The 20,706-nt window shown below is 46.8% G+C and overlaps 1 protein-coding gene across 6 annotated transcripts in view; it reads right to left on the bottom strand.

Moving 5' to 3' along the window:
- SLC25A22 (solute carrier family 25 member 22) overlaps positions 1-20,706 on the bottom strand; it is a 50,523-nt gene that overhangs the window by 11,435 nt on the left and 18,382 nt on the right. For all 6 annotated transcript variants that reach the window (XM_015631668.3, XM_015631663.3, XM_015631666.3 and 3 more), the window contains 4 exons: positions 15,857-15,963; positions 11,647-11,772; positions 8,425-8,480; positions 2,664-2,754 (listed from right to left, as the gene is read on the bottom strand). In XM_015631668.3, coding sequence (XP_015487154.1) covers positions 2,664-2,754; positions 8,425-8,480; positions 11,647-11,772; positions 15,857-15,876 — 293 coding nt within the window. In that variant the 5' untranslated portion in view covers positions 15,877-15,963. The remainder of the gene's footprint in view (positions 1-2,663; positions 2,755-8,424; positions 8,481-11,646; positions 11,773-15,856; positions 15,964-20,706) is intronic.

Genomic DNA, 20,706 nt, shown 5'->3' with positions numbered 1-20,706 from the left:
CTCTTGCACATTGAGGTCTATTTTAATACCACATTTTCTAATCAGCAAATACTGGTAGAAAATGCACATTTTATCATGCCATGCAACATATTTCAAGCAAGACAAGTGCTAGATGCTTAGCACAAAGGCATTCAATATAAACAGGTTTGGAAGACTTCTGCAACTCTGAGTCAGAACATCCTTTTGGATACTTGACCTAAGGGCACAGCATCTACGAATGTACACAGCAGACAGACTGGCTTGTGCAAAAAGGACTGTGGTGGAGCTCAATCACGATCTTACTGATCCAGCCTTACACTGATCCTAACCCCACCACTGTGTTTTGCCCAATGTAACAGCTTGACTGACGCAATCACATATCAAGAAATGAAACCACATTCATGTGCCAGGCAGCTCCAGGCTTAACATTTCTAACCCCAAGTATTTTGTTGTTTATAACTAGGCTTTGGCTGGTGAAATAGGTGGCCCAGCCTTGTGATATGCTAGCAGGACCCCCTGTTGGGTCCTGGGTAGGAGAGACCTTTAAATTCCAGCATGGTTAATCCTGCCCCATCTTACTAAGGCAACTGGGGAGAATGGGACAGAAGCATGCCAAGGGAGAAAACTGCCAGATCCCACATTCAAAGCCTATACCAGCCACAGCAAACCTGGAAGGCATTTTTCTTCCCATCATATTTTGGGGTGACATTTCTAGGTAGAAACACCTTAAATCATCTATCACAGTAGTAACAAGGCTCTGCCTCTGCCTCTCTGTCCAGCTCACACTGGCTACCCTCAAGAGCAGAGCTGACCTGATTTCACTCATTCAAGCCACCCACGGTGGATAAATGAGTGACTGACTCCACATGCTGCCTAGTTCTTGTCACCTGTGACCCAACCTCTCTTTTCTCTAGAGGAACTAAAATTTCTCTGTGTTGAGACACAAAAACCTCCCACTACCTGGGTGGTATCATGCTCCTGCTCTAGGTCACTGTAGTGCCAGACCCATCAGTATGTAAGATTTAGGGGAACAGGGTGCCTTGCTCTTGGAAAAATTCTCTAGCTCTTTTATTCTGAATTAAGTGCAGCACATCATCTATGTCATGTGTGCACCAGCCAGTGACCCAAAAGTCAAACTGGAAGAGGTCTGAGAGAAAACCTCAGCTGCTCATGGAAACAGCTGCATCCCACTTACCCAAAGATCTGTTCAAAGCTGGACTCCTCACGGAGGCAGACACACATACTTGTCCTCTGAGGAAGCCTTTACTTTTCATGGTGCAGGACACTGACTGACAGGCATGTCCCTTTTTAATGGCTTAAACATCACAGCAGTGATTGCTCTCCCAGAATGCCAAATATGTTGCAATGCTAGTCTGATTTCTTCCATGGAACCATTCCCTTAGTGGCAGTGCAAGGTGTGGCAGCTTGGCACCCTGTTGGGCCTGTACAAACTACTAAGCCCCCACTTTGTAGGTGGTGGCAAAGAGCTGTGCTGCTGTTTACTGCAGAACACCAAGGTGTCCTGGGCTGTCTGCTGCAGGGATGAGACTCCCCGCTTGGTACAGGACATCATTACCTCCCACTGTCTCAGCAGAGCACAGAAGAGAGACTATTTGAAGACTTGAGTCAGAAAATCACGAAGAACTGTGAGCCGATGAGTCACGCAGACATATGTTAGCTGCTACTTTAAAGGACTCAAGAACAAAAGAGAAAAAAAAGGCAAGGTACAGGGGGAAAATGGATTCTCAATCTGTGTCAGTCCACAATCTCCACTGAAGTTGCTGAGACACTGATCTGCAGCAGCCAAGACTGACGTGATATGTTTTGGGAAGTTAAGCCCAGTAATTGTGCTGGAGCTTTGCATTTTCACTGAGGCTCCACCTCATAACTGTTGATAGGAATTGTTGGGATCATATCCCAAGCAGGCTGTCATTCTAGCTACTGTCACTGAGGACTGGAGACAATGCCCTTGTCTGCCTCTGGGGAAAGGCCTATCTCTGATAGGAGACACAACTATTTCCCATGCAATTTGGAAAACATCTTGGTGAAAGCAGCATTAAGTATTCAGGATCCAGCTCCTCTCAACTGCTCCAGCTTATGCCTTTTACACACATTTCATTCATATGAACCAAACTTGCAAGCTGAACAGGTAATTTTATTCCTTCAGCATTTATTTGAAGGTCAGCTGCTGCCAGTGCCCTTAGTCAATTCAGATTTACTACCTCTCTAAAACTATTCTCAAGGTACAAAATAAAAAGAGGGGTGCTAAGTTTGAGGTCTACAGAACTTGACTTGATACCTCTTTGAGTCAGAAGGAGCACAAGAGGATGCAATAAGATGCTGAAGACAAGAGTCCTCCCAGTAGCTGTTTGAGCAATGATCAATGACATTGGGTTCCTCTCAAATACTTAGACTACACATTCTGGATCTGCTAACCTTGGCTTAAATCTGGGACTATTTTTAGAAGCTTGAATAAAGAGCAGTCATCCAGTGGAATGCTTCACGCTTCCCATTTTAGACATTGCATCCTTAGCCTGAACGTAATCACCAGCTGAGCTGTTCAAGGTCAACTCATATTTCAGTCATTGCACTATCCCAGTCCACCTTTTCCTGATGTCTCACCAGACGTGTTCCAAGTGTCGGTGTCTTTTAAGTTGACTGCAAAAGGTCAATTCCCTACTCACCCGTCTTTGGAGAGGTGATGCCGGAAGAAGTCATTGGCTGCCAGTTTGATAGCCTTTTCTGGTGTCACCAGAGTCAAGTTCACTGCAGCCCCTGGACAAGGAAGAGAGAAAGGACATTGGATAATGAGAATAAAAGGATTGTTAACTGAGTCTTTCAGGAATGTGTTGTAACTTCAGCACAAAACCAAGCACAAATGAAGTAAAGCTCCCAGTGAACCAAAGGGATTTAGAAATACAAAACACCACTGAAAACAGTATTTCTGTCTCCCAAAACCTTGGATTTGTGAAAACATCCCCAGATGTGTTTCTGCTCCATTTGCCATATGTATTTTGTAATTTCTTCAGCTTTACTACTACCTCCCACCATGTATACACGCATCCTCATCTCTCATCCAAGGATGCATTCCTATGAATTCAGAAAGATGCAGATCAAACCTTCAGAAAAGGAGTACAAGATGGTTTAACAACCAGTTCTAACTCCTTTACAAATATTTTGTGATACTGAGAAACAAAAGACCCCCTGCCCTGCCTTCTCACTGTATCCCTTCCCTGCTTCCTCCCCAAAAAACACCAGAGCAGCTTGATTACCAAGCTGCTCAGAAAAGGCAGAGCCATTGAAAGACCTGGAGGCTGGCTGAAGTCACCGTGCTCATCTGCCCAGAACCAGCTCTAGACCAGCCCTTAGTGCCAAGTGGCTTCCCCTGTGTATCACCACTGGGTGTCATCCTGTAGTGGTTTAGGACACCCCCAGAACAGCCACCGCTGAAGTGGCTTTTTGCCCACCACAAGCTGCAGCACACAGAAATTCCTCTCCGCGCTCCATGGCAAGGCTTGCTGGGGGACCTGGGGTGTAAACAAGCCTTGGCTCCCTGCATCCCCCACCCACTGGAGTGCCCTTTTGTCAGGAGCGACAAACAGCAAATCCCTGCATTGTGCCTGTCACAATGAAAGGCCTGCGTGGCCTGGCTGGCTGCTGTGGGCCCTGAACACCAGTATTAGTGCAACATTAGTGCAACACAGTGGCTGGGAACAGCTTTCAATCTGCCCTGGGGTAAATGGGGTGAGGGAAGGGCCAGTCCCTTCCCAGCAGCATGGAGTTTGTGCCATCAGAGTTGACATTCCAGAACATTCTCCTCCATTTAAATCCTACTGCTCAAAAAGTCCATCAGTGGATAGCCTTAAGCTCTCCCTACCTGCACTGAAATGTACTGAGCTCCAAGCCCTCCAAAGGAGCTACACTTGAGACTTGTTAATGGCCTAAAACACCTTTGGTAAGAACAAACACAAATACAGGCATTCATGCTTGCCTTTGAGATTTAAACAATTTATCCCAAAGATTCATATTCCAAAGATAAGTGTGCACCCCCAACTAGGCTCCAAAGACCTGGTAGGGCTAATTTTCAGGACCTTTGAACCCAAGTTGACAGGAGCTAAAATGGCCAAACACACCCACAGAAAGCGAGTTCAATCCTCTATTTTTTGGGATAGACTCTCCTCAGATTAGGAAGCAAAGTCACAATAGGAATTCTGGGACCACTACAGTGGGGAGCGGGATACAGGAATCCTTGGCTCCACAACATCTGCTTGGAAGACATGGCTCCACCATTCAGGAAATTGCAGCAAGAAAAGACAGCCTTTTGTGCACAGGGCTGGGCACCCCAACGTATCTTCCACCCTTTCAACTCCCATGTTCAGATTTTGCAAAAAACACAGAGTAATGCTGCCTTATAGCAAGCCAAGCCAGTGCATTAATTCCACACTGGCGATGACACCCAACAAATGCCACCATCTTTTACAGTAGACAAATCAACTAGCAGGGAGCAGGGCAGACTTCTCACACTTCTGATTCTTTGCAAACTTTTAAGGGCACCAATGACTGTGCTGCTTCGGTTTGATGTTCTTCCTATACATCATGTCCCCCTGCCATGGCTCTTGCACATGAAGAGAAGCCACACAGAAATGACCTTCACGCTCCACATCCATCTCTTCATGCCAATCTTATCAGAATCTACAAAGCAAATCCACACAGCCTAATTCTTAAGTTGAAGTGGCCACCCATGAAGTATTTCCTCAAATGCCAAGCTGAAGACGACTTTCAATGACACTCCCAATGGCTATGAAGTGTAACACTTGTACACCAAAACGCAGCATGAATAACCCTTTCCTTGGAAAAACAAGAGAAAGAAAAAAGCATAAACCTGCTACTCTTAACACCAGTGCAAAGGGTTCACTGAAAGACAGCAAACAAACTCCAAACCATCAAGCAAGAAAAGTACACAAGAAGTTCACTTCCACATGCTGACCTTCAGGAACCAAGAGGCTTTCATAGAAGATTCTCTTCAATTGAAAATAAAGCAGAGGGTAAAAACATGCAATATACAGGAAAAGAAGTTAATGAACCTGGGTTTTCTCCTACATCGCTGATATTTTCAGTAAAGCTGCTTAGCAGGGAATGGATAATCCCTGTCCTGAATAATCCATAACAGCTTCAATTTGCTGGAGGAAGAGAAATTAGATACTCCAGCTGCTGGCTGTATGCTTTCCACAGCATCTTCTTTTTGTACAATCTTCTCAATTCTGCCCACACCAATGAGTACCTCCCTGTCTAAAGTCAACCTTGGCCTAAAGGCAATGCTACATGTACCACAAGCAAAGATGGACAAACAGAATGGAAACATAAATAACTATCATTAAAAAAACAAAGCTTTTTGAAAAGAAGTAAGGAAGCACTCTACAAACAAAATCAACCAGGGGCAAAACCAGTTGTTTGCCAGCTAAACTTGTAGGCGCTCTCTTCTCACCAAGCCTTGGTTTTTTTATTAAAACACATTTCTCACAGAAGCCCTTATACATCACCAGCAACCTACATAACAGAGGACTGAGTCATCCCCAGTGCAGCACTGGGAGATATTATTAGCAGAAGCCAGGGAAGGCTGCCACACTACTGCAGCTGAAGTGCAGCTACCCTCCAAACGTCACCAACAGCAAAGGGCACTTTCTCAGCCTCATCTGAGCCTTTGGTTCCTGCCAGCTTGGCTAAACACTTGGTCTGCAAACAGCACTGGGATTGCTCACAGCATGTGCTGGCATCTTTAGGTAGCTTCTGGCTGGACTGCAATAGGAAGTTGAAAGAGCATCTCTGATGCCCATGGGGACCAGGAGCCCCCAGGCACTATGGATTCATTCACTTGGTGTCATGTTTTAAGGCTGCACACCATCAATTCCTTGAGCACAGACTGGGCCAGACAGCACCATCCAGCTTCGAGGCATTGCTGCTATACAGCTGTTATGGGGAAAAAAAAAACATGAGGGAACTCCTCTTCTTCCTGCCCCAAACAAATCCAAGAATCCCTGTAACCTTTGGTGCGTTCTGTCACTTTTTTTGGGAAAGAACTTCAGAGAAATGTTGGGATTGCCTTATACATCACACAGTTTTCTATGGGCTACTCATACAAATCAAAGACTTTTTGCCCACACAAACACCTTAAGAGGTGATTTGCAGAAAAGCATCCCACGAGCACAAGCCACTCTCCTGTCTGCACTGAGATTTGACTCACACATGAAGGAGCCCTGAAGTCACACAGCAGGAATGGCTGTGCCCAGACAGACCCTTTTCTGTCCTCTGACAGAGGCCAAAGGATCTGCAGGGACAACTGACGTGCTTGTGACTCCTCCATGGGGAGGAGCAGCTGCTACTTTAGCACATTAACATATAATCCTCCCAATTTCAGCTTAAAGCCTGCAAATAAGAGCTTGTGAGTCATGCAGCAAATTCTGCTGGGGAACTAGGACAGCTGGAGGGAGCAGGAAGCAATCCCACCACCTGATTTCCATCTTTCTCTGTCTGCAAGGCTCAGACATCTCTTTACCTTCTTTACAGAAAAGTACTCTTACAATCTTCATGGTCCTTGGATGTATTTTACCCACCAACCCTCTCCTTGAGAGGAAGAGAAAGGCTACTCATGTCAGTTCACAGAACTGAGGCACAGAGACCAGGATTGTTGCTTTTGGGAATACTCACATTTGCACCCTGGCCATGCTGAAATCTCTATAATTTTCTGGAAGGAGCTGGAGCTATTCAAAAAAGGCCTCTCCAATCCAGCTCCCTATTTATAGTCAGAAGTCATTTCAAGCAACTATCAGCACCCTGAACAGAGTTAGGGACCAGGACCAAGCTGACCAGACTTGGGAAACACTGGGAAAAGAAAGAGGTATGCAAAACCCTCTGCATTCTTCTGCTTGGGGATGACAAGCGGCCTGGAGAGCCACATCCTCTCTACCACTCTATGCCTTAAAGGACTAAGCTGTGTTCCCAAAAGACAGCTTCCTGATTCTCACAAAAACTCTTGGTCCTACAGTCTCCCCTGTAAGTTTCCTGAAACAGCTTCTTCCTTCTGCCTCCCACCAAGCACAAAGCCTACTATTGCACATTTACAGCCAAAGTTAACACAAGCTCAAACTCCTCGCTAGGAACAGAGAAGCAGCCAACTTCTGGAAAAAATCAAAGGGGAACACGTCACTGCTAGCATCGAAGATGGAGCTTGCCAGGGTTCCTCGAGGTTATTTGTCTTGTTGCCTGCTCCCAGGAAAGCTGATGCAAAGCAGCCAATCCATCCCTGCCATCCACCACACTCCCCTGAAACGCCCACCAGGAAGTTGGGCAAGTGACGCTGCCTGAATATCCAGTGCCTGTTCCCGGGCTGGCCAGCCACAATGCCTGTGTTTCCTTAGGAGCAGGGAAGAAGCAGCAAGAAAAAACTACACATGCCAAGAGCAAGGCACCAGCATCTCCAGACTTCTGCTTGAAAAAACAAAGAGCAAGGAGTCAACTTAGTAGCATAACTTTAATCAGGCTTTATCAGTGACTGAGTGCCACCAAGAATGCGATCTGAGCACCCCAGATAAAACTGCATATGCAGGCAAGTGACTATCAGGACACAAAATGAACCAGAGCTCAGTGTCAATGAAGCCAGCTGGACTGTGCTGCAAGCCAAGAAGGTATTCCACATTTTCTTCTGCTACAAGTAAAGTCAGGATTTGGCCTGCTGGTCTCCTCTCCTCAAAATCTTTAAAAACTTACAGGGATTTTGTGTTTAAACTGGAAAAATTAAAAAGGTACAATGTCAACTGAGAAACTCACTGCTATAACAGACAGCCTGAGCCAAGGAGCCAAGAGACTTCTAGCTGGTCAGCACACAACAAACGGCTGAAGCTCCACCCTGAGTCAACCTCTGATTTTCTTACCATCCCAAGGGAGTTTTTTTGGAGGGCAGGTTATTTTTAATGTTTTTTTTTTAAACTGCAGTTTGTCTTAATGCTTGAACGAGGCACTTGGGCATGCTTGAGACAGCAGGCCTGACCATGCTGGTGGAGGGCTTTGACATAAATTCTATCATTAACCACAGAACTTCAAGAGTTGGTTTGCTACTGGCCCTGTCAAAAGTTACCACTCTCAAAGTGGGAAACATACAGTCCTGAAACAAAGTCCAGCAGCTTCACTTAAACTACCAGTAAAGATGAACTTCACTAAGTGGTAAGGTTTAACAGCAAAACACTCACGAGGAAGACGCAAATCCTCAGCGGTAGATATCTGAATAGACACCTGCATGGAGTTTATTTTCAGAAGCACCTGCACTGTTCAACCTCCTAGGATATTGCCAGGTTACTGCTTTATGTGCCAGAGAACAGAGCTTTTCCTCCTACTTATGCACCAGTGCTTCCAACGCAAAAGCTGTGCTGTGCCTGAGTCAGCTGTACTTACCTCTGTACATGCCAAAGTAGCCTTCCGACCGAATTGTTTTAATGAGGCAGTCAGACCTGCAAACAGAACACAGGGAGATTAACCACAGGACCTCAAAGGTGGGTGAGCACAGAAAAAAAACAAAGCAAATTTCTTGGAGTGGTTTCTGTTTACATTCTGTCAGCAAAACCCCCAGCTGAGATGGGAACTGCGTCAGTCTCTGAATGTGCTGTTGTTGAGGCCTGAGACCAATCTCAACCCCTAATTCACAGGGGCTTTGAAACCCCTGGCTCACCCTGCACACACTGTCTGCTTTACAGAAACACAAAAGGGAAAAGTGTCACTGCAAGGGCTGTTCATCCAGGGTCCCCTGTGGCAAATGCACATGAGATGTTCTAACAAGCAGATGCTCATGTACACATTTTTAAATCCAGCTCTGGAGAGGAAATAAGGGGGGCCAAAACTCCCCCCATGCTGACTTGTTTGACTTACTCCGTGAAATTTAACACAAGGCACACAAACACGAGATGACCTGAACACTCAGAGCACACTCTGAACACAGAGGTCATCTGTGGCCTCCCACGCAGATTAAAGCACGCACTTTTAACACATCAAGTCCCACAGCAGGCAGCAAGCACTCAGGCTCTTACCCTGAGGAGAGCGCGGCAGGGTACCGTGCTCTAAGGGGAAAACTGTCACCTTCCTCATTGCAAACACATTTACTACCAATGGGAAAACCCTGCAGAGCACTGGAATAACTCAAAGACTTTTGAAGGCACAGACACACACACCTAGCAAATCCAAAGGCATGGTTCAGGAAGGCTGCACAGATTCCCAGGCAGAGCTCCCCTCTCTGGACCACAGCTACATGATACCTGGATGCTGGCTGAAGGTGGCTTTAGGGTCCTTGGGAAGAGAAAGGTACTTGCTGTGGCCATAGGGGAAGGGAGAGGTGCACATGCATGTATGTGTACATAATTTAAGGAGCAAAAGGCTCTTTTAAGCAGTAATAAGAGAAGTATGGCTGATGAAAACATGAATACATTTTTAAGACATTTGGCAACACAAGGAGTAAGCTTATTCTCAGCTCTGGAATAGTGCTAAGGTGGAAGAGAAGGAAATAACAGCTCCCTTGAGGGCTTTATGGCCCTGCCTGGGTTCTTTGTGAAGAGCTCATCCTGCATTGCTGCCAGTCATGGCAATGAGTTTCCCCTCTCTGCCGGGACTCCCTGAATACTTTGGCATCTCATTTTTCACACACTCCACCCCAGCCCTGCAACTTGCAACATACTCATTTCCTTCTTCCGAGCAGCCCCTCCAACACATCTGCAAGCCTCCAAAATCTCAGTGCGCCTTTCTCCTACCCCTCTCATCGAGTTATCACACTGCAGTGCTGGAGGCAACACATTTTCCCTGAGCCAGTGATGCTGCTTTGAACAAGCTGCAGCAGGGAAAGGAGTGAGAAGAGCTGCTCCCCACCATATTCATACAGCCCTGCTGCATCAGGATACAGCTTGCATGTCACTTAAAGCCCCTCAAGCTGCAGCAGAATGAGATGCAGCCAAGGCCACATCCAGCTTTCTTCTCTCTCTGGAAAAAGGGAGCCAGCAGCCAACTAAAGTTATACATAACATACCTGGGACAGCACAGTCCAAAAGCCAAGCTCTCTCCAGCCCTCAGAAGTCCTCCAGTGTCTTTGTCTTTTTCAAGTGAAAGATCTCTTGAGCCAAGCTCAAGAAGTAAGGCATGCTATCTTAAAGTAACAGAGCTAACATTTTAAAGGAACTTGCTGCCTTCCTAGGTGTTCAGCAGATACCAGGTAATTGGTATAATCCGGAAATCTAGTATTGATGGGCATACAGCATTTCCAGAAAAATAAGCCCCTGTAACAGGGGAAACTTTCTTAGGAAAGCTCAGCCCTTACCTTTCTCAGAAGCAGCCAGTTCACGTACACAAGGAAAATCTTATGTATTCCTTAACAGCCCCTCATCTTACAGAAATTCCTGGCTATGGACTTGACTGCCTGAGGTCAAAAGCCTCTCTCCTCTCTCTTCCAGGCATGAGATATCCTGGCATGTAGTCCCAAGGGGTACCTATAAGTTCTTCAACCTGCCCAAACTCCTGTTGCTGTCACATGTCAGGTCAGGAGGATAAGTGATCCTCAGGGAGGTGATGCAATCTACTTCAGGAACAGGACACAACAAAAGGGGAGGCAAAGCAAAATGGGCGGTCACATCCTGCCAACAAACCAGGGCACACTGACAGTGCAAGGAGCAGAGTGCATGGGAACTGTCAAGGGAAGCACCAGAGCCTACAGCCTGAGCTCATGTCATCAGCTAGAGCAAGAAGGCACAGAGACTGAAGACATCAGCACAGAGAGAATTTCCTTCCTATTCCCCCTCTGCCTCAAATTTTTCTGGGCAGGAAAGAGGGAAAGAATGGTGTGGAGGAGCAGGAATCAGGTTACACTAGTTCTAACCAAAGTGGTAGGCGGACAGGACATACCTCACCAGTCCCAGTCCCTTTTCCCCCTAAATACCATTAATTCTTTTGGAAAACTAAGGCCTGTCTCTGGTTCCTAGGATAAAGCATCTTGAGCTGAGTGTGGTATACATTCCCAAAGCAGATACACAGCCCTAAGCATCCAACACAAACTTCAGGTGAATTTGGTGGGCTGGATAGACTCATGCCTTCTTTTCCTACAACCTGCTGTACCTGGGGTTTTTCTGGACACAGGACTGCTGGTGTAACTACAGCATATATCAACCTGTGATCCTTCAAAAGGTCCACATACGATGCTCTAGACTGGGAATGAGTGACTCCTTCCTCTTTTTAAAACTGATACAGTAAAGGAAGGATCTCCAATATCAGAAATGGAAACAGAGCAGAGGCAGAAATTCCCTCAGACACCTGACTAGCTCAGGAGACTTGTGTTCAGGATCAGGTGATGAGGATTCCTTGTGCTTTGGTTCTGAGCCCTGGCAACAGTGAACGCACTGCTCCCAAGCAAGGGATGCAAACAGATGTGGCCTCTGCAGAGAACTCCTCTGCTTGGCTCAGCAGCCTCAACAGCTGCTCTATTTGCTTTATCTGCTCTAGCATAGCTTGGTTCCAGACTGTCCCAGGCTTTCCTGAGGATAGCCCAGTTCCTAGAGATGCTGAGCTCACCTGAAAGAGGTATCAAAGTGGAAGGACTCCCTGTGGAAAGCCCTGAGGGATGGTGCCCGTGTGGGCAGTACTCACAGGCTGGTGTACATCCGTTGGCCATTCTGCTGGTTCTGCAGGCGAGTTTTTGCCAGGTCAATGGGAAATACACAGGTGACCCCAATCAGCCCAGCTATCCCTCCATTGATCAGCTTGGCAGGTAAACTGTAAGGGGATGAGAGAAACAGATGTCTTAGCATTGGGTAATAAAAGAGAAGGAAAAGAAGAAAGAGCTCTTTTGCATGAGCAGAGTTAATGCATCGCTGTGAGACAAGGCTGTGCCCCCCAGCACAAAGGAAGCTCTTCTACAAAGCAAAGCTTGGTTCCTGCTGTGTATATGGGGAGACAGAGAAAGCAGCACATACCATCAGGACAAACCACTGATGAGTGGAGTGGAGCCAAACACCTAACCCACACATTACTAGGAGCAGGAAAAATTCTGTTGCCCAGGACCCAGGGATTTCTGCTGTGCCTGGAGGAGAAAAGACTGAGTGCTGGACCATGTGCCACGTGGACAGACTTCAGTTAGGGCCCGATGGCATCCGAGCCAGCAGGTTTACTGACAAACGCTTTCCTGCACCACAATCAGATCTGCAGCTAATGAGAGGTTCGTGACACATCAGCTGCTACCATCATGTGGGAATGGGCCCAGCAGAAGCACCCAGCTGGCAGCCACAGAGCAGATGGCCGCAGCCACGGGAAACTGCTTCCAGACCCACCGCCCAGGGCCAGGGGAACACACACAAAGCAGCAGCCTGGTAAAACCACCGGGCCGGCAGCCCGCACGGCCGCAGACGCGGAGACATGAGCTTATACCTCTGGGGGAAATCAAAACCTGGCTCGCTGCACGTGCTTCCGCAGCACGGGGCTTCTCCCACTTTCCCTTGTGTTCCCACAGAGAATTCTTGCAAGTGGCACTGAGTGAAAGCCACATCAGCTAAACATCGGTTCCCAGCAAATTCAATTAAGAAAAATGTCCTGCACTTACATGCTCAATAAACCACTGCGCACAGAGACAAAGAAAGCCTGTTTGAGTCAGCTCCCTCCAATAAAGCACAGGATATGGCTCCCTGAACACAGGATGTGTCAGATATTAAACTGGTGGCTGACAGCAGTCCTAGACTGCACCTGGATGAGCCTGCAAGACCTATCCTCCCACCGAGGGAACTGGCACACTGCCTTTCATGACAGTGACTTGCTGCTCTGGATGGGGGGACAGACTGCATCTGGAACCAGCAGTGCTGAGGCTGGCTGAGGCATGGTGGGGTGAAGCCCTGCAAACATCTTCCCGCCAACAGCACTCCAGAGCACTCTGCATCTAGAGGAAATTGCAGAGAGGATCAATAAGCAGCCATGCCTGAGGGAAAGGCAGGATATGGAGATTCAAAGTTTCAACTTGAAGGGCTCCTGAGAGAAGCAGACAAATGAGGGATGGAAAAAATATAAAAGACTTTGTCCACAAATGCTAAGTATGATCTTGACATCTCAGGACTGACATAGTGACACTCCTTTGAGCCTTTGCTGTCCTGCACCCAAAGCTCCTTCCTCCTCAACATCTGCCTGATATAACACACAGCCCCAGGTCTGGCACAGCTGGAAGAAGAGGTGCCAAGGACAGGCAGACAGATCTCAGCTCAGCCTACAGCTCCAAACTAGACAGTGCTGACTGAGATTAAATCAGCACAGTACTTCAGAAAGGCAGGCCTAAATCAGTGCACAAGCTCAGTGCAGAACTGGGCTTTCAGACCTCAACAGCTCCAGACTCTTGCCTCAGGGATCTTTGTGCCACAGTCTGAGAATGGAATAGATTTGCCTGCAAACTCGTACACTCAGCTTGTTCTCAGGACATGGGAAAATTTCAAACAGTAAGCTTCCTATCATTGTGCTCTCATTATTTAACCTGGTCACACTGAAGGAGAAGGTTAGAGACCAGATAAAAGTCTGCCAAGATGGAGACACCATGGAGAAGGAAGGTGTCTGAAGACAGATTCACCTTAACCTCCCCAAATTCAGCTCTGAAGTCACTGTAGGCAGGTCACAGATTGCAGCACAACCAGCGCCCACTTCCAGCCTCAGCACTGTCATCACTTCTCTAAGAGTCCCTGAAACACCTGGGACAGGCAAACACTTATCTTTCTCAACCTGTTCCAATAGTGAAATCATCACAAGGCTTATATCAGGTTGGACTGAGACACAGACACAAAGGTCCTGACTGCTGCTACTGTTAAGTGCATGAGATTCCCCAATTTCAGCCCAGACCCCAGCAGTAAAGGGGAATGGTCTGATGTGCCTGGGCAAGCCAAAAATTTGAGGCTGCAGACAGCCTCTTCCTGTGGAAGAGAAATTCTTGCTGAATACTCCCATCCCACCTGAATCTACCCATCCAGATTTCCCCATGAACACTGCAGGGGAAAACTAGTATGGATGGACTACAGGGCAGTATCCAGCAAGACACCAATTAAGTTCTACATGCACTGCTGCAGAAAATGCAGTGCCCTTGATGTCACCTTGCAGCAAACCACTGCTGTTGATTTTAGTCTTTTGCTATCAATCTTGTTCTACTAAGGGGTGACAGAAACAAATCTCCTTGGCTTGGCTGCCTGTGACCACTGCAGACATGTGGTCCCATCAACTGGAGAGATGACCAAAGCAGGAGAGGTGAGGGATTTGAGGCACTGAGAAGAACATGAGACAAAAAAAACCATTCTACCTGAATCAAAAGCTTTTTCCCCTGTGACTGAGTCATCCCACTTCACACATCAGTACTCTTTGCTCTCTCAAGGGATAAGAACCTACTGTGCCTGGTCTCTCTGTCCTATTTAGCTTCTGCACAGCTACTGCCTCTCACTACCTACGTGCACAGGGCTTAGTGAAACGGCAACAACGCAGGCCAGCATGCAAATGAAGCCATTTGCTCAGTTTAATACAAGAGGGGATACAAAGGTATCCCAGTTCTCCTCTTCTAGTACTCCTACTCAGCCCTTTTAACTAGTCCCTGTAGCCAGCAAGCCCCTGCTCACACTGCCAAGAGCACACTGGAGGAGCCAGAGCACATCTTTTTGGACACATCTCCTCTTGTAGGACATGTTTCCTCTTCTTTCAAAATACCAAGCTTCAAACAGTCACAGACATCTGATTGTTTTGCTTTTGCTGAGGTTATCAGCAATACAGACCTGTCAGGCTCCATGGAGGTGAATCTCAGCATGCCCTTCATGAGTGTGTTGGGAGAGTTCCAAGGGCTCTCCAAATTTGGTAGCGGATGATGGCCAAATCTAGGCACACAAACACTCCACAATGCTGTACTTTTATCAGCACAGCTCAGGACTGTTTACATTTGCAGACAACAGGCGTACAGGAAGATATCCTAATCATGGCAAATGCTAAGAAGGGACAGCCCTGTTGCCTCCAGCATTCAGGCACTGCCAAGTCCTGTCCCTCTGTCACCAAATTTCATTCACTCACTCACCCCACCTGTCCTGAACCAGTACCCTGGAAAAGATAATGTTAGAAAAGCAACATGAAAAACCACATAGGAATCCCACAGCATGTAGGAGTCACTTAGCTGGGGCAACTTCACAAGCAGCAAAAAGTTAAAACCACATGGAGAACTGTGCAGATCCAACTCACAGAGCTCTTAGGAAGCAAAGGGTAGAACTGTGTCTTTCTAGGAAATGCATCCCAGTTCATTCCCACAGAAGACTCAAATCCAGCCTTTGCCAGAACCAGTGCTATTACGTTTCCATTGTTCACGTAAGTGTCAGTAATCATTGGTGGTGCTTCATGCTCCTGCTATCACTCAAGCCTTGACTGTCTGTAGAGTAAGGACACAAGGCAGCACAAGGCTACATGGACTTTGTCATTACAAGTACTGCATCCTTGGCTGGTCAAGGACCTGGCTTTGCTCTCTTGATGCCAGCAGCTGAAGTCAGCAGGTCAGGGTGACCTTTGGAAGAAGAAACAAAAAGGAGCAGACTCATGCAGGATAGAAAGCAGAGGGTAGAAAGAAAAAGGCAATGAGAAAAAAGAACTGAAGAAAGCAGAGATGTGACAACATGGCAGAGACAGAAAATAAGAGAAGGTTCAAAAAAAGCAAAATTAAGAAAGGAGAAGAGAAATAATCAGAGCTGTTTAAGGCCAGAAGAGATGGGTCAAGTGATTTCCTTCAACCTCCTGGATCCCAAATGTAAATAAGTTTGAAAGATTTTAAATAAAAACCTAAAGCATAATTAAAAAAAAATTTAAAAGTTACCTGATCTGTTTATCAGCCATTTAATTCAAACTTGATCTTGTTAAGAAATGAATCTGTTCCTTCAAATCGTTCTTTTTCAGTCACTTATTTCTCACTTCAGTTTCTTCCTGGGAAGGGACAGAAAGACACCAAGAACACAAAGTTTAGACACACTCTTCTTAAAGCTCAGGGGCTAATTGAAAGGTAGGCTGTAGGGTTAGGACAGCTGAGGCACAAGTGACTTAAGGGAGCACCTGATCTCCTCAAAGAGGAGACTGAGCTCCAGAGGGAGCCTTATAAATGTATGTGTGTAAATATAAATATACAAGGACATATGGAGGGAAGAGTTGCCAGGGTCATCAGGTTCTAGCAGCATGTGAGGAAGGGCAGCAGCCAGGCAGGGCACAAGCTCTGCCCAGCAGCCAGGACAGCCGTGTCTGCCACTTCTCTCGAACTTCAGAGAGCATTTCACACCATACCATGTGCATCCCCAACCCTCTGCATGTCCACTCAGCCAGGCCAAGATAGTCAAGAGTCATCACAAGACTCTTTCAGCACTTCCCTTCAACACATACAAGCTGTGTCCAAAGGACAGCCTTCAAAAAACTGCTCTTCCAGAGGCTGCTATCCTTCCCCTATTTCTGAGCTTCAACAAACAGCCTGTGTTCAGCCTTGTTCCAAAATTGTCTTCTAAGCAATGCCTCTCCCTCCCCAAGCTACTGATGCCACTTTGCCCTTTGGACCACTCCTTTCAGCTCAGTGCCAGACTGCAGGAACCAGTTCTCTCTAAGACTCTTAATTGTTACTATTTAATAAGAGCTGTTAAAAGTCACCACACAAAGAAATCTGGACACCAGAGAAAATTTCAGAAGTGGCCACAACTTTCATTTTTCTGGAGATGCCTTCATCTCCTCACCTCCAGCCTGGGAATCAGATGCCTAATGCTATCTGCAGGTGTCTCAGCAGTATTCAGCCAACTTCCTCTCTCTTCCCTTTCACCTGCCACCTGGATGTTGAGCCAGAAGCAAAGGAGATACCTTTGCCCTTTGCCTCTGGAATGAAATTTGCTCTTCTACTGCAGATTTCCTAAGCCACAAAGAATCTCACATCCAACAGAGTGGCTTACGGGCTGACACTTCTGCTCTGGAGATACCTCTGGCTCTCAGTGCATTCCTGAAAATAAAAGGTCCCTGAAAGTGTGAACAGCTAGTGATGGTGCAAAAACAGGTATGAGAAGGAATTTAAGTTCCCTTTCTGTTAGATCAAGTGCCAAGGATAGGACAGCATGAAACCATTTGTACAGTCCCACTCTTGGACAACATGAGACTGAAACTGCCTTTTCTGCAGCCCCACATTCAACTGGAGCTGTCAGAGAACAGCACAAGGAGCTCCCTAAGGAAAGGCACTTCTCCTCAAAACAGTGCATGCCAACCTCACCTACTGCACTATGCTGTTATACCTTCTGTGACCTCTCCTCAGACAGTTTACCTGATCTCAACTGATCTGCAGCTGCAGACCGTAAAAAGCTCCAGGTCAGCTAAGTCTGTACTTTCCAAGTGAAAATCACACCCTTCATTACATGTGCTTTCATATGCACATCTACAAGAGCAGCTTGGTTTAGGTTAATCTAATTTTTTATCAAATTAACCAGAATAAGATAAAAATATAAAAATACAGGAAGACCAGCAGCTGAAAGCCTGTAACTCTGTCATAAACAAGCCATGAATAATGAGAACTCACTTGACAATGTCTACACCCTCAATAAACTTGTGTTTATTGAGACAGGCCTGACAAAATACATGCACCAAGTGGTCCTGATAGCCTACTCCAAGCTCTGGCAAAATGCCCCCCTTGTTGCCTCTGCTGCACCCTTCCATGCAGAGGAGCATTCAGGAGGACAGGCATCCACCAAAAAGGGCAAAAGCAAGAAAAGACAGCAAGGCTGCCAATATTCACCACAGTCAGGCAGTCAAAAGAGTGAGAGACTGAGACAGATGCACAAATACAGGGCTGTTTCTTACCTGCTGACACAAGTAGGGCAATGGAGACCCTCTGCACCAAGACAGACTTGGGACAATTGAGTTTAGTTCTCCCTGGCCTTTTTTTCCTTTTGACTTTTGGCTTCAGCTCACCACCTGCCCAGTAACTACAGAGTCCTCCTGCCGCTGTCTGATCCAGCTGGAAAACTGCTGCTGCTTTCCACCAGGGAACAGATACTCCTGCTGCAGCTGCACAGCAAGACAGGGTAAAAACAACCTTCCTGGGTTTTAAACTGGGCAAAGTTACAGGTTTCCTTGGTGATGGCTTTACAGCCAGCAAATACCAGGACTAGTATCATCTCCCCTAACAAAAGCCACTCAACTTGCGGACGGGTGACGGGAAGAGAACAATGTGATCATTTTACAGCAGACACCAGCACTTGATAACTGTTTAAACAGCACCTGGCACAGTAGAGGCCTGAATGTCTGTGGCCAGGGGATTTTAATGAATTAAGGGATTTTAATGCAATGAAGTGGAAAGTTTATTTGAGCTCTGTTTGTTTAAACAGAGCTCCAACGAATGATCATTTGCAAAACAAACCCTAAGTCACCCCAAGCTCTGACCACTTTACTTCTGTAATCTACAGAATTCCCTGAGTCCCTTGAAAGAGGTGAAAGATGAAGCCTCCAGTGGTCTGGCCAGGGAGTTTCTGAGCTGAGTCAGACCTCAGTTGCTCCCAGGGCAGGAAAATAACTGCTACCATTCTGCAGTCTAAGAGGGGGGGAAAAATGGGCTGGGAATTTTGTAGAACACTTAAAAAACAAATCCAGAACAACCTTATACATTTAACCTAGAAAATAAAGAGATTAAATAAAGACCTAAGTATATCTTCCCAGGAACACAGTGCTCTCAGGAGCCAAAAATCACACATAAAAGCAAGCAAGCATCTGCAGCCAAGCAGGGTGTAGCTCCAAGGCTTCCTGTGGGAGAAGTGACAGGGAGCAGGGTTTGCATCTTCCTAGGAAATCTCCCATCAGGGCCTGTACTGGGGCAGCAGACAAGCCAACAGCACCAAAAAGGTGCTGATACCTCACGAAGTCTTTGTATGGTTAAACTTCAGGACAAAGGCACTGCTGGAACTGGGAACCTGCATGATAAAAAAAGCTGAGGAACTGAGAGGAAACTGGTAGTAGGTGAAACAGAGAATCACCTGAAAGCCAAAGAGGCTGAGCAGCCTTCATGGAAGGGGATCCTAAATTGAACATCCCGTAATTAAGAGAGTGAGAACAGCATGGGAGTATTTCCTTCCTAGAGTGCTGTTAACACAGCTAGGCATGGATTAATGCCCCATTACTTGCACACCAGGACATCCCTTTTACATTTATTAAAATGATCAGGCAAATTAGTTTCAGAGCCACACACAAACCACTGCAGTGCGAATGGCCCGAAGCTCATGCTGACACATAAAAAGCCCAGGAGCCTCCTCAATCCTGCTTTTCCCGTTTCTCACCTCTCAAAAGTCAGCTCCAGATAGCGACAGAACAGCCACATACCACAATGGAATCCTGGACAGCTCGAGAGGAACCTGGTCCTCACAGCCTAAGCCACCAGTGAAGTAGTGCTATTTTTTTCCCCAGCCTTGCCACACATCTCCCACACAAATCAGAGAGCTGGGCTTTCTCCAGGAAGGCCAACCTTTGTATCTTCTCTCCTGATCCCATGGGGCTGAACTTTCAACCTTCAGTTTTTGCCTTATCACCTGAAGGAAATGTTTACTAGAGAATCACAACGCAGTGTGAGGCATGGAGGGAAGCACACAGACCTCATCACATCTCATTAATTCATCACACCAGCAAGCTTGGATTGGAGACACAGGCACCCAACATCTCCACAAGCCACCACGGGAGAAGAAACAGGTTAAACTTACACCTCTCTGACCTCGCTCATTGCATTTAGTGCCACCACACTGCCCTATAAATGTGGGTTGCCACCTCTATCCCCAGATGCCACTGCTCTACCCCCAGTCTGAGCTGAGTACAGCACCCTCCTTCCTCCACTCTTCCCCTGCCAGGCTGCCAGAGCCATAGCTGGCATACTGCAAGCCAGCTGTGGGCTCCCAGTCCACCAGCTCCCCCACTCCTGCAGGCATCACCCCCATCCTTCCCAGATGCCAGCTCTTCACTTCTGCCCTCTGCCAGCACTCTCATTTCCAGATCCCCTCCCCAGCAGCTCCAGGGGCAGCTGAACACATCCTCTCAGGCTCAGACTGCTGCACATGCTGATTTATCTGAGCACACACAGGCTGCCTATGTGTAAAGGAAACCTTTAGCAAATGTCAGCTGGTGCTGCGGCCGAAGAAAGCAATCTGTCTTTCCCTATAACCAAACGTGTTCCCATCCCTCATTTCATGCCAGCACAAATATTTGTGCTGGGCAGTCAGACAGGAATGAGACAGAACTGGAGCTCCAGCATAGGCTGGAGCTGTTGCTAAAAGCCAACTTCCAAACTACAACCTTGACTTAAGAATAAACAGCAGGAGAGGAAGTCATGACTCCCACAAATTTCTATTTGTCTTGAGAGCAGACAAACTCAAAGCCGTAGTGAGAGAAGCTGATGTCAAGAAGCAGGGCTCAGAAGGTGAGCAGAGGAAGCAAAGCTGTGCCAAGCATCCACTGTGTCAAGAGGACACAGTCACACAACCATTCACAGTCAGGGATGGCAGGGGGAAGCAATCAGTGACGAGTACCTGCTGAGAGACAAGAAACCCTCTGGGATCAGCACACTTTCCTTCACAGCACAAATGCATCTGAAAGTGTGGACACTGCCAAATTTTGTTAATGACTGGAGCAAAGCTATCATCACAATAAGGTTTAAGGAGTGCAAAATAAACT

Source organism: Parus major, chromosome 5 (genome assembly GCF_001522545.3).
Source record: "Parus major isolate Abel chromosome 5, Parus_major1.1, whole genome shotgun sequence".
Classification (NCBI taxonomy): domain Eukaryota; kingdom Metazoa; phylum Chordata; class Aves; order Passeriformes; family Paridae; genus Parus; species Parus major.
The sequence above is the reverse complement of the archived record's forward strand: the minus strand, read 5'-3'. Positions and strand labels throughout refer to the sequence as shown.